General features: G+C 40.9%; 1 protein-coding gene across 7 annotated transcripts in view; it reads left to right on the top strand.

Moving 5' to 3' along the window:
• BRD4 (bromodomain containing 4) overlaps window positions 1–13,612 on the top strand; it is a 193,991-nt gene that overhangs the window by 149,780 nt on the left and 30,599 nt on the right. For all 7 annotated transcript variants that reach the window (XM_034793552.1, XM_034793557.1, XM_034793554.1 and 4 more), the window contains 2 exons: window positions 11,203–11,255; window positions 11,561–11,858. In XM_034793552.1, coding sequence (XP_034649443.1) covers window positions 11,203–11,255; window positions 11,561–11,858 — 351 coding nt within the window. The remainder of the gene's footprint in view (window positions 1–11,202; window positions 11,256–11,560; window positions 11,859–13,612) is intronic.

Here is a 13,612-nt window from a genome sequence, read left to right as displayed (position 1 = left end):
TGAATTGCTTTATAGTTTTTGTATTTTGAGTAAGCTGTCATTAGGCAGAGCTTAATTAAAACCTTAGTTCTTTATAAGTTTTATGTGGTGTATGGTATGGAAATCTGTAAGATGACAGTTTGCTCAACTTTGCGACATAAGTCACATTAGTGCCTCCAGTGTACTCCACTGTGTACCATAACTGCACTTCCTTGGTGGAGTGCTAAACGTGACTGAGCTTTTTTCTCTAATGTTCTCTGTTCCATAAAACTATAACAACTGACTGTAAAATTGCTCTTCCCAAAACATATTCATATCTCCTAGTCTGATTCCATCTTGACAGTCTTGGGATGACAGGGCCAGTGTGTTCAAAACTGGCCTCTTAATTTTGGTTGCCTCTGTTTTTGGGTGTCCATTTTGGACTTGATTATCACAGGTGCCGAGGTGCCCCCACAACCCCCCCCCCACCCACCCAGCTCTAACTTGAATTGGTGCCCCAATAGGTGCCCAGCATCTCTGAAAATCGTGGCCAGGGTGTCCCATGTTGGCTACTGGAAATCAGATGTTTTTGAAAATGTTGGCATTAAGTGATTTAGTGCTATCATTAGAGCCATTGGGCAGCACTCTGCCTCTAGGTATAGTGCAATGTATGTGTGGTATGTGAGCCTTCTTTCCCTTCACATTTATTTTGAAATTGCAAATGTTCCTTGGGATGCAATTTTTGGTTTTGTTTTAGCTTGTTGACTCTTATCTTTCACTTTCTGTTCCAAAATTAATCATATAATATGTTTATAATTCTCTCAGTTTAAACATTGTTTTTAAAAACCAGTAACCCTGCGCGCAGTTTGTATTCTTTATTGAGCTTTCTGCCACATAATAAAGCTACAGTCACCAGATTTTTTAGTAGTCTTTGAATATGTACAAATGAATATACTTGTTTTGATAATACTTTGTTACCAAAAAAAGAAACTAAATTTTTCTGGTCTAGAATATTTACAGTGATGTTTGTTTTGCTAAATCTTTCTCCTGCTTTTCTGATTAAATATAGGGGCCCTTGTTGTCCCTGTACTGCAGGATAGTAAATTATTAACATATAGAATACAGTTTCCCATGAATTGAAATGTAATTGTTTAAACATTTTAGAATTGTATATTTGACACCTTATGTAACTAATGTATTGTTAATTCACGATACCCTTTACTGTAACAGCCCTGTCGTTGGCCATCCTTTGAGCTTCTCTCTCTGTAATGTTTAAATGAGCAATACGATTCTGGAGAAGTTGCAAAATATATATCCTGATAGGAGAATCTTGGAAACACCTGCACTGGTGAAGTGGAAAATTAGATTTAAAATCTTACTGATAATCTTTGCACTTCAATTTGTAATAAGATCTGGCTTCTTATGCTCCTCTTTTATAATAACTTGGTTTCTGTTTTTCCTTTTTTTACCCACTGAGCTGCTGTTTGGTGGGTGTACTTGGTGTTTTGTGCAATAGATATATGTAGTTTTAAATAATCTAAAAATCTTAATACTGTAATTGTAAGTTATTTTATCTTGGTTTGGTTTATCATAAAGCACTTTGATACATGTAAAAATACACACCAGTTAATTCTATAATATATAAGAAAAATAGGTACACATTATATAACTAGTTATACTGAAATTACGCATCTGCTCCAGTCTCCTGCAGTTCACTCTCCGTAGTCACTAAAGACAGGTTTTAATGCACTAATACAGTGCTCTCTTACAGCTGCCTGACTCATCTCTGTAGTCCAGATTTCTGAAAAGCTACTTACATTCTGGGTTGATTTTGCTCCACTCACTTTAATCCACCTGTTGCTAATCCTTAATCTAGAATTTAAAACAGAATTTATAAAGCATTCTTGTTAATCATGAGTACTATACTTACATTGAAAATCAACCCTGGAAGATTTAATACCTCGAAGATTGATATTAGTAGAGAAAACAAATTACTGGGGGATATTTTGCAGGAGATTGGACCAGGTGAACAGAATGGTCCCTTAGTTTTATAATCTATGAAAACAGAGGTACAGGATTAAAGGATTAGTGCAGTTTAATTTTAGTTGTGTTTTGATAGTATCTTTATGAATTGTAATGAGATTGAAATTCATCCTGGAGACACCTACTTGTGATATAGACTAAACACAACCATCAAGTTAGCTGGTAACTTTATTACCTCCTGACTTTCTATGCAAGTACCATGAAATTTCTAATAGATTCCATTGCCTCTTTCAATTATGGTTTTTGTATCTTCAGCCTTAGGTGAGGTTGCATGTAAGCAACCTTCTTTCTACAGAATACAAATAGTTTTGTAAGCATATCTGTTCTTTTGAGCTTAATCATTCAGTCATGAATGATCAAGCTGTAGTATACAGTGGTGCATCTTTATGGCAGAGAGTGTCTAGAGCTCACAGAACACACAAATATATGTTAACAAGTCAGAAATTATCTTTAGAGGTGCAGTGCTGGGTCTTTCTGGCTTGAGGTATCCTCTTACCTCTTTAGTGAAGCAAAAGAGCTCAGTTTTATTCATACTGGGAGGAGGAAGGGAATGTGGGAGGCAATACTTGTGGTGAACTCGGTCTCCATGTTTCATAGCTATTGTTTCATGTTTCATAGTTTTGATGAATGAAGTAATATTGTGATACCTCATCTAAAGATCTTGAGTATTATTTTGTGTTCATGCCTTAGCTAGCAAGCCTGAGATGTCTCCTGAAAAGTCTCCAAGACCATTGATATGTAGAAACCATTCTACTAAAATTATTTCCATGGTAACAAACACTAAAGTTAAGGTTTCAACTTGACTTGTGTCAGCTTTCTCGCAAATTTTGCTTTTGTTCTGAAACTTCCTATGCTGTAGCTCAGCTCAGAGGTAAACTTTTGGGTTGAACATTTTGAGTCAACTCCAATTTAGCTGTGAGTTGTGCAAAAGAAAGATACTTTTCCTGTGTTTGTAATATGTATTTTTATGCATGGATTAAATGGCTGACCTTTCAAACTTCAGACCCTGCTAAATTGTATTCTGTTCCTTAATAGAGTTTCCTGTTTCTTTATGAATCAGAGGAGGGAAAATACTTCCCTCCTCAACAGTACTTCACCCATTTAAATTTAATTGGCTTCTGTTTTGTCTTTATCAAGCATCAGGTAGCTTTTTAGTCATGTTTGACAGCCCTGCCCTTTTCAACAATCAAACTCCTTAACCACGTCGATATACTGTGGTGACTGAGAAACGTAAGAGAATGGGGGCATCTAGATTTGGGGGGGGGGGGCCTCTATGCAGAAACTTACTCCCCACCCATGTGAGAAAAAGAGGATGAGAGGATCTACCAATTCAGATTTAGTGGGCTTAATGCCCAAAGTTCCTGATCATCTGGCACCTAGGAAATGTAGATGAACTAGGATATTCTATCCTAGTGTCCTGCATTCAGGATGTAGTTTGAATGGTGCATCTGAGTAGGCATTCATATCCACACATAGTGATTTGTGAACAGAATGCCAGGTGTCAGATTGGCAGAGCTTGTACACAGCAGCTGACCTGCGTACTAATTCAGTAGGCCACCATTCCCCTCATACAGTTGTACCTTCAATACCTCATATGGCTCTATATGAATAAACGTACTTTGCTAAACTCCTAGAGGTGATTTGGCCCTTGGGTTCTGAAATAGGAAACTTGATTCCCTGTAGTCTTAACTTAGGCCTTGGCTACACTTGCAGCTGTACAGCGCTGTGAGGTAAACCTGTCTTCGTACAGCTGAGTAGGGAAAAGCGCTGCAGACTGTCCACACTGCCAGCTGCCAGCGCAGTGGTGTGGCCACACTTGCAACATTTGCAGCTGTATTGGGAGCGGTGCATTATGGGCAGCTATCCCAGCATTCATGTGGCTGCAATGTGCTTTTCAAAACGGGGGGGTGGATTGTGATAGGGAGTGTGGGTGGAGAGTGTGCTTTTTGGAGCATGTCAGCTCTCTGTTTTGCAAATTCTGAACTCCTGGCCCCCTGTTCATTCATTTACTCACTCAAAGCAAGCTGCAAACTGTTTGCTTTTCTTTGTGGTAGGAGCTTTGAAACCAGCACTTCTGCATTCCTGCAGCTGGTCACAACAATGGAGAGGATTGGCCACTTGACAAGGTGATTAGTACAGCGCTGCAAGTGTTTACACTCACACCCGTGAGTCGTAGCCATCTCTGCTGCAGCTGTTATTCCTCTCCTAGATGTGGAGTACCTGCAGCGGTGTACCCAGGGAGATACAGCGCTGTAAGTGCCCTGCCAGTGTGGACGGGGAGTGAGTTACAGCACTGGGGGAAGGCTTTACAGCGCTGTAACTTGCAAGTGTAGCCAAGACCTTACTGTGCAGATAATGTTTCAAAGTGCTCACTACCTCCTATCTGTTGTAGCTCCTCCCTGGGAAACACCAAATGGGGGAAGAAAAAATAAGAGATTAATTTTCTCTCAGTAGAATCTAGAATTAACTTTATATTAATCATCAAGGACACTCCTAATAGCATCAGTAGGACCCTACCAAATTCAGGGTCCATTTTGGTCAATTTCATGGTCATAGGATTTTTAAAATAATACATTTCATTATTTCAGCTATTTAAATCTGAAATTTTATGATGTTGTACTTGTAGAGGTCCTGACCCAAAAAGGGGTGGGGGGGGTTGCAAGGTTATTGTAGGGTCAGGACCCCCAATTTGAGAAAAGCTGCTCTCCCCTGTGAAATCTGTATACTATAGTGTAAAAGCACACAAAAGATCAGATTTCACGGGGGGAGACCAGATTTCACGGTCCATGACAAGTTTTTTTGTGGCCATAAATTTGGTAGGGCCCTAAGCATCAGTAAAGGGACTTTGCAGAAGAGCACTGCTGTATCTATGGTCCTGCAAACCACTTGAGTAGTTACTCGGAGAACTATGCAGTTGGGGAGTTGACTATTGAAATTCAACTGTCAAGGCTCTATGACTGATCAAATTTGCATCCTTACTGTTCTGATAACTGTACAAAATTTGGCTTAATATTCTATTTTAATGTGGTGAGTTTTAATAGAAACTCTTTTGTTGGGAGTTTGGGTATGGGATATTCTTCTCTTTATTCTTTTCACTGGGGATGTTCATTTTTTAAAACATAGTTTCCATATTTTCTAATGAGAGGTCAGGAAAAGTGCTTTGCTTTGGTTTTGAGCCCACTGAAGAATTACCATCTTGATACATCACTCCTTGTCAGTTTACAACATGCTGATTCAGGTTGCATCTGAATTGAGGAAGGAGAACTAATTAATATTTGTAAAGCACCCGACAGAGCTTCAAAGTCCACTAGGCACCTGCACTTGAGTGTAATCCTATTTTAAGAAACTATTCACTTGCATAACTGATTGCAGGATCCAGGCCTTAATGTGTTTATGTACTGTGATACATAGAAAAGCTAAGTACTATTTTTAATCACTGTTCTTTTGCCCTGTTAAGATTAGGGTTGTTGGGTTTTTTCTTCAAAACCCTAGTGTTTTTTAATGTAATAATTTGACAAATATTGCATCAGCATTTTTCTATTAAGGTGATAGTTCCATTAGAAATTCAATAAACTGATATGCCAGCACATTAGAGTATAGGTATCCCTTTTTCTGTAAAGCTAGATATACATCTTATCCAAGACCAATTTGAACCTTGGGTTTTAGTGCTCTTGCTACTGCTAACAACTTTCTTTAGCCACATTTTTAGGAAACACCTTCTGCCTTACATGACTGTGTCAGTGGCATAGAAGCCACAATGAGTTGATCTGCTCTCCCTGCACAACAGGGGAAGGGAAGCAATTAGATTTAATTGTCTTCCAGCAAAATGCCAAGAAAGCACCACAACACAGTCTGGAAACCATGAGTCACTTATACACAGTATTCACATTTTGAGCTCATCTCTAATACCAGAGTAGTATGGAGGTTCTCTATGTTATCAAGGGAAGTTTATTTTATAACCGAAACTATTTTGTAAAGTTTTTACTTGCAGTCTCTTAGCATTGTTAAAATGTTTTCTCCAAATCACATGATTGTTCCTGTTGTATTTTATTTTTCTATAAACTGCTGGGAACTGGGATTGATTTTTACTGGAATGTATAACTGCATGTTACTAGCAAAGCTGTAATCCTAGAAAGTAAGAATGCATTTGACAATGAATGGACTGTCATTGCCATTTTGATTCAGATTCCTTTTAAGGCACTTCAATTAGCATTTATCATCTACAAATAATTACTTTATACAAATCTGTTTATTTTTATATTTTTATCTGCATGCTTTTTGATTTAACAGTAATGTAACCACAATCTTTTTTAAAACAAGCTGTATAGTTTTTTTTATATTTTTGTTTTTAAATAAAAATAAATAAAGTGTTTGGTTTGCTACAGAAAATGTACCTTTTGTATAATGGAATTGCAGTTTTAAGAAGTCATTTCAAAATGGAAAGAATATTTTTACCAAGTGTATAATTGCATACTATTTTATTGAGTATTTCACCTTCCTCAGTGAAAGTGTGGGGAAGTAACTAATTAATAATTGAAAAAACTTGTGTGAGTGGGGAAGATACTCTAGAACCTTCCAGAGGGGAAAGCTATTTGATAGAATAAGTTAATTGTAAGCAGAGGCTTCACTTACTGGAAACTGGGCTCTGATCTTAGTGTTTCTACTCTGAAAAGTGACTTTGTGAGAATGGCATCGTGGAATCCCATATTTATTGTGTCTTGAGGATTTCTGTCTCAGATGTGCTGTGTGCACAAGTAGACATTTTTTTTCTAAGTACCAGCCTTGAAATCTCAACCTGGGCTCTAAGAGCCAAAGCTTAGTTGAAATGTGGTATGAAGAGAACCATCATAATGGTTCTGTGAACCAGATTTAGTCCATGCGGAGCCCTTGGTGCCTTTCATGGGCTTCCATAGGTGTGACACTGATTCGGAACTTAATAAGCGATTTTGTAGATACACAAGATGGAACAGAATCAGCAGCTGTCAACCGTGGCTGTGTTGGCTCTGCAGGGTTAATAAGAATAAAAAGCAGCAAAATTTTATCTCTCAAATAGCTGATGTGACTATTCAGAGTAAACCTGAAAAGTGATTTTCTGGGCCATGTTTGTCTTTTGTTTGCCTGTTCTTGCATTTCTGGAGACCTCCTGGTTAGTTAAATGGCCAGAAGGTTAGTGTCCTGTGGCTGGCTGTGGAGTGGAGCTGTGTCCATAGCTGCTTTAGTCCCACGGAGTCACACCCGTGAGTCTAATATTAAACAGAACTGCTGATCCCAACAAACCAGGAGATGCACAACCGTTTGCTCAGAGCACTATAAAGTGAATGGGGTTTCCTGTCAATCCAGACCAAACCATTTTCTCTTACCTACGTGCAGAGTGTGGTCCAGTATCTTGGCTAAACATGTGATAGTTTGTCAATAATTCAGTTTAAACTAAAGACAATATCATTACAAGAAATATGCACACCAGTAAGCAAACGTGCCGCTTCTGAGGAGCTTGGTTAGAAGCTAGCCATCACACCTCTGAGGAATATAGGAGTGAGAGCAAACACCTGTACAAAGAAGCAACTAGGTCAGAGTGACACCACTTGGTACCTTTTTAACTGCTTTTCAGGGTTAATACTTGCACACAGCCTTATAACATGTCTGATAGTCCCTCTTTTTCACACCTTTACTATTGCAAAACACATACATGTTGATCAGCTGCATGGAAACCAGAAAGCTAGGGGGTCTCTGACATAAAGTACAAATGAGAAATGTTATATATTAAACATGGCATTTTTGGCTGACTCCTGAAACTGGGGACTGTCTGTATAATCTCCCATTTCCAGTTCCATTCACATAGGAGTGACACTGGCTTAATTGCCTTTTCGCTGATAATGTTTACTAGTGCAACTTCCTTGTGTACTTATGCAGCAAATCTGCAACTTGTCGAGAGGAATTCTCTCAAATCCCATTGATTTGCAAAGATCAAATATGTCATAGTTTTCCTTGTCTCTTTCCCCTCAAGTGGTGGTGTCCTTTTACAAAACTCCTCCTTTCCTGGAACCCCCCACATTTGTTTGTATCCCATCCTTTGATTTCTTCCCATTGGTATTTTTTCTTCTGATTAAATGGAACATGACAGAAATATTGGTTCCTTCAGTAACTTTTTTTTTCCAGCCACACAGCTTATTCAGTTTCCTCCTAGTTTGGTATGCATGGTAGGAAGTTTCTTGTGATGCAGACAAGGTAAAAGTGGATCAGCAAGTAGAATGTTTATAGCAAAGTGAATCAGGTTCTGTTTGCTATATGTATTACACTTGCATCAGATAAGAATGTGGCAGTTACAGGCTCCAAAGCACATTTGCAAGCCCCTCACATAGTGTATGGCTCACAGTAAAGCAGACTAGTCTCTTAGATACTTAACTGTTACAGAGACTGACATCTGTCATTTTGACGACTTTTCTGTAAATTTTATTTTAGTTTACTGATTAGTATGGGGCTTCTATTTTCTGCCCTCAGTCATAGAGTAGGAACTCAGAAAAGACCTCAGTGAATAGTTGTAAAACATGATTTTCCTGAAGACCTACATGTTGCTGTTCCCTTCTTGCCTTTCAGTGGCTCAGTGGTGACTCTTCAGTTGATTGGTGTGGTGTTCCTGTGATTAATTCTCTCTCAGCCTCTCTCTTGGTTACCTGGGTTTTTGACTCAGATGGGGAAAGTCTATGTGGGGCAAGTCACTTAATAGCAGAAAACATCAACCACTCTCTTTCTCCTTTGTGCAAAGTAACGTCAATGTGGCTGGTTAAGATGGCTTTGTATATTTAAGTCAAAATCTACTCTTTTAAACAAGTTTGCAAGCAGATTAACCATAATCATTTTTCAATTTTAGTCCAGTGGAAAATGCACTGGACTGGGATCCAATTTTCAGCTCTACCATGTACAGTTTCAAGAGAAACGTTAAATCTTCCATGTTTTAGATTCTCCATCTGTAAAATGGGAATGATGATACTTGGCCCCATTTGTAAAACGGTTGGAGAGCCTCGGAGGAAAAGTGCAAAGGATTGTTTATTTTTTGTTCCAGCCACTTCTGTATGGATGTTTAGCACATGAGCTTTAATGCATGTAACTTACTGAGGTTTTATTGGCTCTTTGAAATGTCTTCTGCTGGGTCAAGGCCTAGTTAAGTAATTATTCATACCAAGTTAGACTGGCAAAGTGTCAGATTTGTACAGTAGTCCTCAAATGACTAGTGGCCCCAACCAATGGTGTTGATGCTTCATCTCCCAATACTGTAATGAGGAGCTCTGCTACCCACCTTCCATCTAGTCTTGGACATGTTCTGACCTGCAGCTGAGCTTGGGCTGTTCCTAGTGGTCACAAAAACAGCCTGAACCATGGAAAATGTGAACAGTTGAATGGGAGTCTGTCAACACACTTGAGGTCTTGCTCTGGTAAAATATTGCTTCCTGAAAAGCTTAGGGAATCCCTGTAATGATAGACCCTGGTAGCTGAAGGGACCTCCAGGAATACTTTAATTATGCTGTATTTACCTTATACCACAGGGAAACTCATAATGAGAGACACATATGAAGGAAGCATGATATACATAGGAAGGGGGTCTGAATACTTACTAGATAGTACTGAGATCTTAAAGATCTTAAATTTTGCTACAAAATGGTTTGACTTTGTATTGGCCTTGCAAAATTATGAACATTTCATAGATTCCAAGGCCGGAAGGTACAAAAGTGATTATGTAGTCTGGCTTCAATTTACCAGCCTAAGTACAAATTCTACCATATTTGCCTGTCCCCTCTCATGAGGATTCACGGTGGTGAAAATAGGAATACTTTACTTACCAATTAAAAAAAAAAAAAAAAAAACACCCGGGGCATGAATGGGCCACTAGAATTTTGCCAAGGCTGTTTTAAACCCTGTTCAGGGGTAGTGCTTGAGTCTTAACCCCACACCACTGGGCGTGCCAAATAATGATGAAGTAGAACACATTCAAGCAAGGGAATTGATTCAGGTGTTTGGCTGGAATTCTCCAGGGGAGGAAATTTAAGCCAGATGGTCAATATTGTGCCTTTCATTTTTGTTGATTTAACAAACTTTGAAGTCAGCTGCAAAGGAAGTCTTGGGAAGCTCTAATATATAACAAATTTTCACCAATGGAGAGAGGCTGACTGGTAGTGAAAGCTGCTGAAAGTCCCAGACAGTTTTGTTTTAGGGTGGAGAAGAAAGTTTCTTCTGTTTGACTCCCAGTATGACCTCTGATAGAAAGTGGTGAGTTTAAGCCCTTTTCTTGTTTAAACAGCAAGAGGCCCTTGGATGCAAACTCGTAACAATTCTCCAGTGTGAGAGGAAGGATGGTTTTCTGTGTTGCATCTATTCTGTCATGGCTGCTGTCTATTTATTTTCTCTTCTCCATCACTGACATTGTAATGTTCAAATAAGTGCTCTTGAGCTAACTAATGGGCTGTGAAAACACTTGCTTCACAGCCAGCTCTCTGCAGCCCTGTCAGGTTGTATCTCTAATAGGCTATTTGAAAGATTTTTCTATCATTCCAGCTCCACCATTGGTAGCAATGGAAGTATTTTCAGTAGACCACTGGCATTTTTACCACCGTTCTCTAACACTGGTCAGAATGGGTATAGAAGACACCATGACACATATTCTGGCAGCGCCCTGAGTCCTATCCACACTAACTCCCACTTTGGTTACCACCGGTGGCACTGCACTGGTGAGAGATTTCCAAGAAACTCTAATGTAGGCAAGGGCTAACCAATTCTTATGGTCTGTCACTTTGGTGTCCCAAAGGCCTGTGGCCGAAGAATTAGTGTTGGTCAAAGTCTTGAAGAAATTTCTTTGTAAACCATTGTAGTTGATGTTTTGAAAGTTCTGATCCTTCCTGGTTTTGTGAAGGAACAAAGATGTAGCCAAGGAAACTGAATTTCTTTCCTCAGGAATCTGTAGTAAGTTCCAAAGGTAAAATCAGGGAAAAGCTGCCTGTTTTTGTGTCTGAAAATGTGTTCTTCGTGAGTGCTTCAGAGAGAGCAGTTTGCAGTGAGCACCAAAACTTCACTACTCTTCCTGTGATTTAAGTGTTGTACTTGTAACTGAGATCAGTAATATTAGTTGCTCCCATATTTGTGTCAGTGATTCCTGGAAGAGCAGCACCTGGATGCTAACCCTTTTATTATCCCTTCTTCCTTTCTCCACAGAAATGGCACCAAAATTGAAGAAGAAAGGGCACTCTGGGAGAGAGCAAAAAAAGGTGAGTTTTGGAGAAGCCTCCCTCCTGGAGCCATGAGAGAATTCCTATGAATTAGCGTCCTCAGTATACATTGACCGCCGAATCATCAGAGAGGTTGGGCTGGGCCGGGCACACAGGCTGTTAAAACAATACTCTTATTTAGATCTCCCTTTTAGATCAGGAGCTTATAGTCAACCACAGGCTCAGTCCCTCCATTATTGATGTCTGGAATTGTTCTGAGCTGCCTCCCTGCATACCAGATGACACAAGGCTGGAAACTTAAATGAGGTGGTTCTGCTGATCTCATGAGTTTTTGTCTTCCCTAGCATCACCACCACCACCATCAGCAGGCGCAGCAGCAGCAGCAGCAGATGCAACCACTGCCTCCACAGCCTGTCCCTCAACAAGCACCGCCTCCGATGAAGTCTTCTCCCCCTCCTTTCGTACCTGCACAGGTCCCCATCATGGAGCATCCGCTCCCAGGGAACATGTTTGACACTATCACACATTTCACCCAGCCCATCATGCATCTTCCTCAGCCAGAGATGCCACCCCATCTCCCCCAGCAACCTGAGCATAGCACTCCTCCTCACTTGAACCAACATGCAGTAGTCTCTCCTCCAGGTAAGCACTTAATGGGCAATGCTGTGTATCTAAAGCTGTAGCCCTTTCTTCTTCTTGGAGTAGATGCAGCCATGTATTCCATGTAGGTGTGTCTCTCCCCAGCACATCAGAACAGGAGAAATTTGCCCAGCAATACCTGTAGAGGGGTGGCACTTGCACCTTGTGGTTATAGTCCTGGCTACACGAGGCAATGCTGTCCTGATCCTTCCTCAGTTCCTTCTTACTGCCCATGACTGGAGTCGGAGCTTCGTGTGGTCTCAACCTCTCAACTAATTTAGTTTTTTCTCTCGTATATAGTTAGTAGTACTCTTAATGTTAGAGTAGTTTGTGTTACCAGTCTGTTGCCTCAGTGATGTCCTTCTGGGGTTTAAACATTGTCTTTCATGTGGAGAAGTGATCCCCGGTAGCAAGGCCCATGTCAAGAAGCATTGCGCAATCTGCCGATCAGTTTTTAATAAACTGCCTCAAGTGGCTCGGGACCTTCGCCTAAAGCAGCGCCTGCTCGAACAGGCCATGCGGCCTGCTTTGGTCCCAAGGCCCTCAGAGGGTCAGAGGTTGCCCTTGGGCTCCAACAGCACTGCCGCTTCACATTCTGGAGCAGGTACTTCAATAGGGGCTCTTCCCTGTTGACTGTGCCAAGGAGACGGTCTCATAAGACCAATCATAGAATATCAGGGTTGGAAGGGACCTCAGGAGGTCATCTAGTCCAACCCCCTGCTCAAAGCAGGACCTAATGCCCAACTAAATCATCCCAGCCAAGGCTTTGTCAAGCCTGACCTTAAAATCCTCTAAGGAAGGAGATTCCACCACCTCCTTAGGTAACCCGTTCCAGAGCTTCATCACCCTCCTTGTGAAAAAGTTTTTCCTAATATCCAACCTAAGCCTCCCCCACTGCAACTTGAGACCATTACTCCTTGTTCTGTCATCTGGTACCACAGAGAATAGTCTAGATCCATCTCTTTGGAACCCCCTTTCAGGTAGTTGAAAGCAGCTATCAAATCCCTCCTCATTCTTTTCTTCTGCAGACTAAATAATCCCAGTTCTCTCGGCCTCTCCTCATAAATCATGTGCCCCAGCCCCCTAATCATTTTTGTTGCCCTCCGCTGGACTCTTTCCAGTTTTTCCACATCCTCCTTGTAGTGTGGGGCCCAAAATGACACAGTACTCCAGATGAGGCCTCACTAATGCCGAATAGAGGGGAATGATCACGTCCCTCGATCAGGTGGCAATGCTCCTACTTATACAGCCCAAAATGCCGTTAGCCTTCTTGGCAACAAGGGCACACTGTTGACTCATATACAGCTTCTCATCCACCGTAACCCGTAGGTCCTTTTCTGCAGAACTGCTGCCTAGCCACTCTGTCCCTAGTCTGGAGCAGTGCATGGGATTCTTCTTTCCTAAGTGCAGGACTCTGCACTTGTCCTTGTTGAACCTCATCAGATTTCTTTTGGCCCAATCCTCTAATTTATCTAGGTCCTTCAGTATCCTATCCCTACCCTCCAGCGTATCTACCACTCCTCCCAATTTAGTGTCATCTGAAAACTTGCTGATGGTGCAATCCACGCCATCCTCCAGATCGTTAATGAAGATATTGAACAAAACCAGCCCCAGGACCGACCCTTGGGGCACTCTGCTTGATACCAGCTGCCAACTAGACATGGAGCCATTGATCACTACCCGTTGAGTCCAACGATCTAGCCAGCTCTCTATCCACCTTAAAGTCCATTCATCCAGCCCATACTTCTTTAACTTGC

The sequence above is a fragment of the Trachemys scripta genome, chromosome 17 (assembly GCF_013100865.1).
Source record: "Trachemys scripta elegans isolate TJP31775 chromosome 17, CAS_Tse_1.0, whole genome shotgun sequence".
In the NCBI taxonomy this organism is placed as follows: domain Eukaryota; kingdom Metazoa; phylum Chordata; order Testudines; family Emydidae; genus Trachemys; species Trachemys scripta.
The sequence above is the reverse complement of the archived record's forward strand: the minus strand, read 5'-3'. Positions and strand labels throughout refer to the sequence as shown.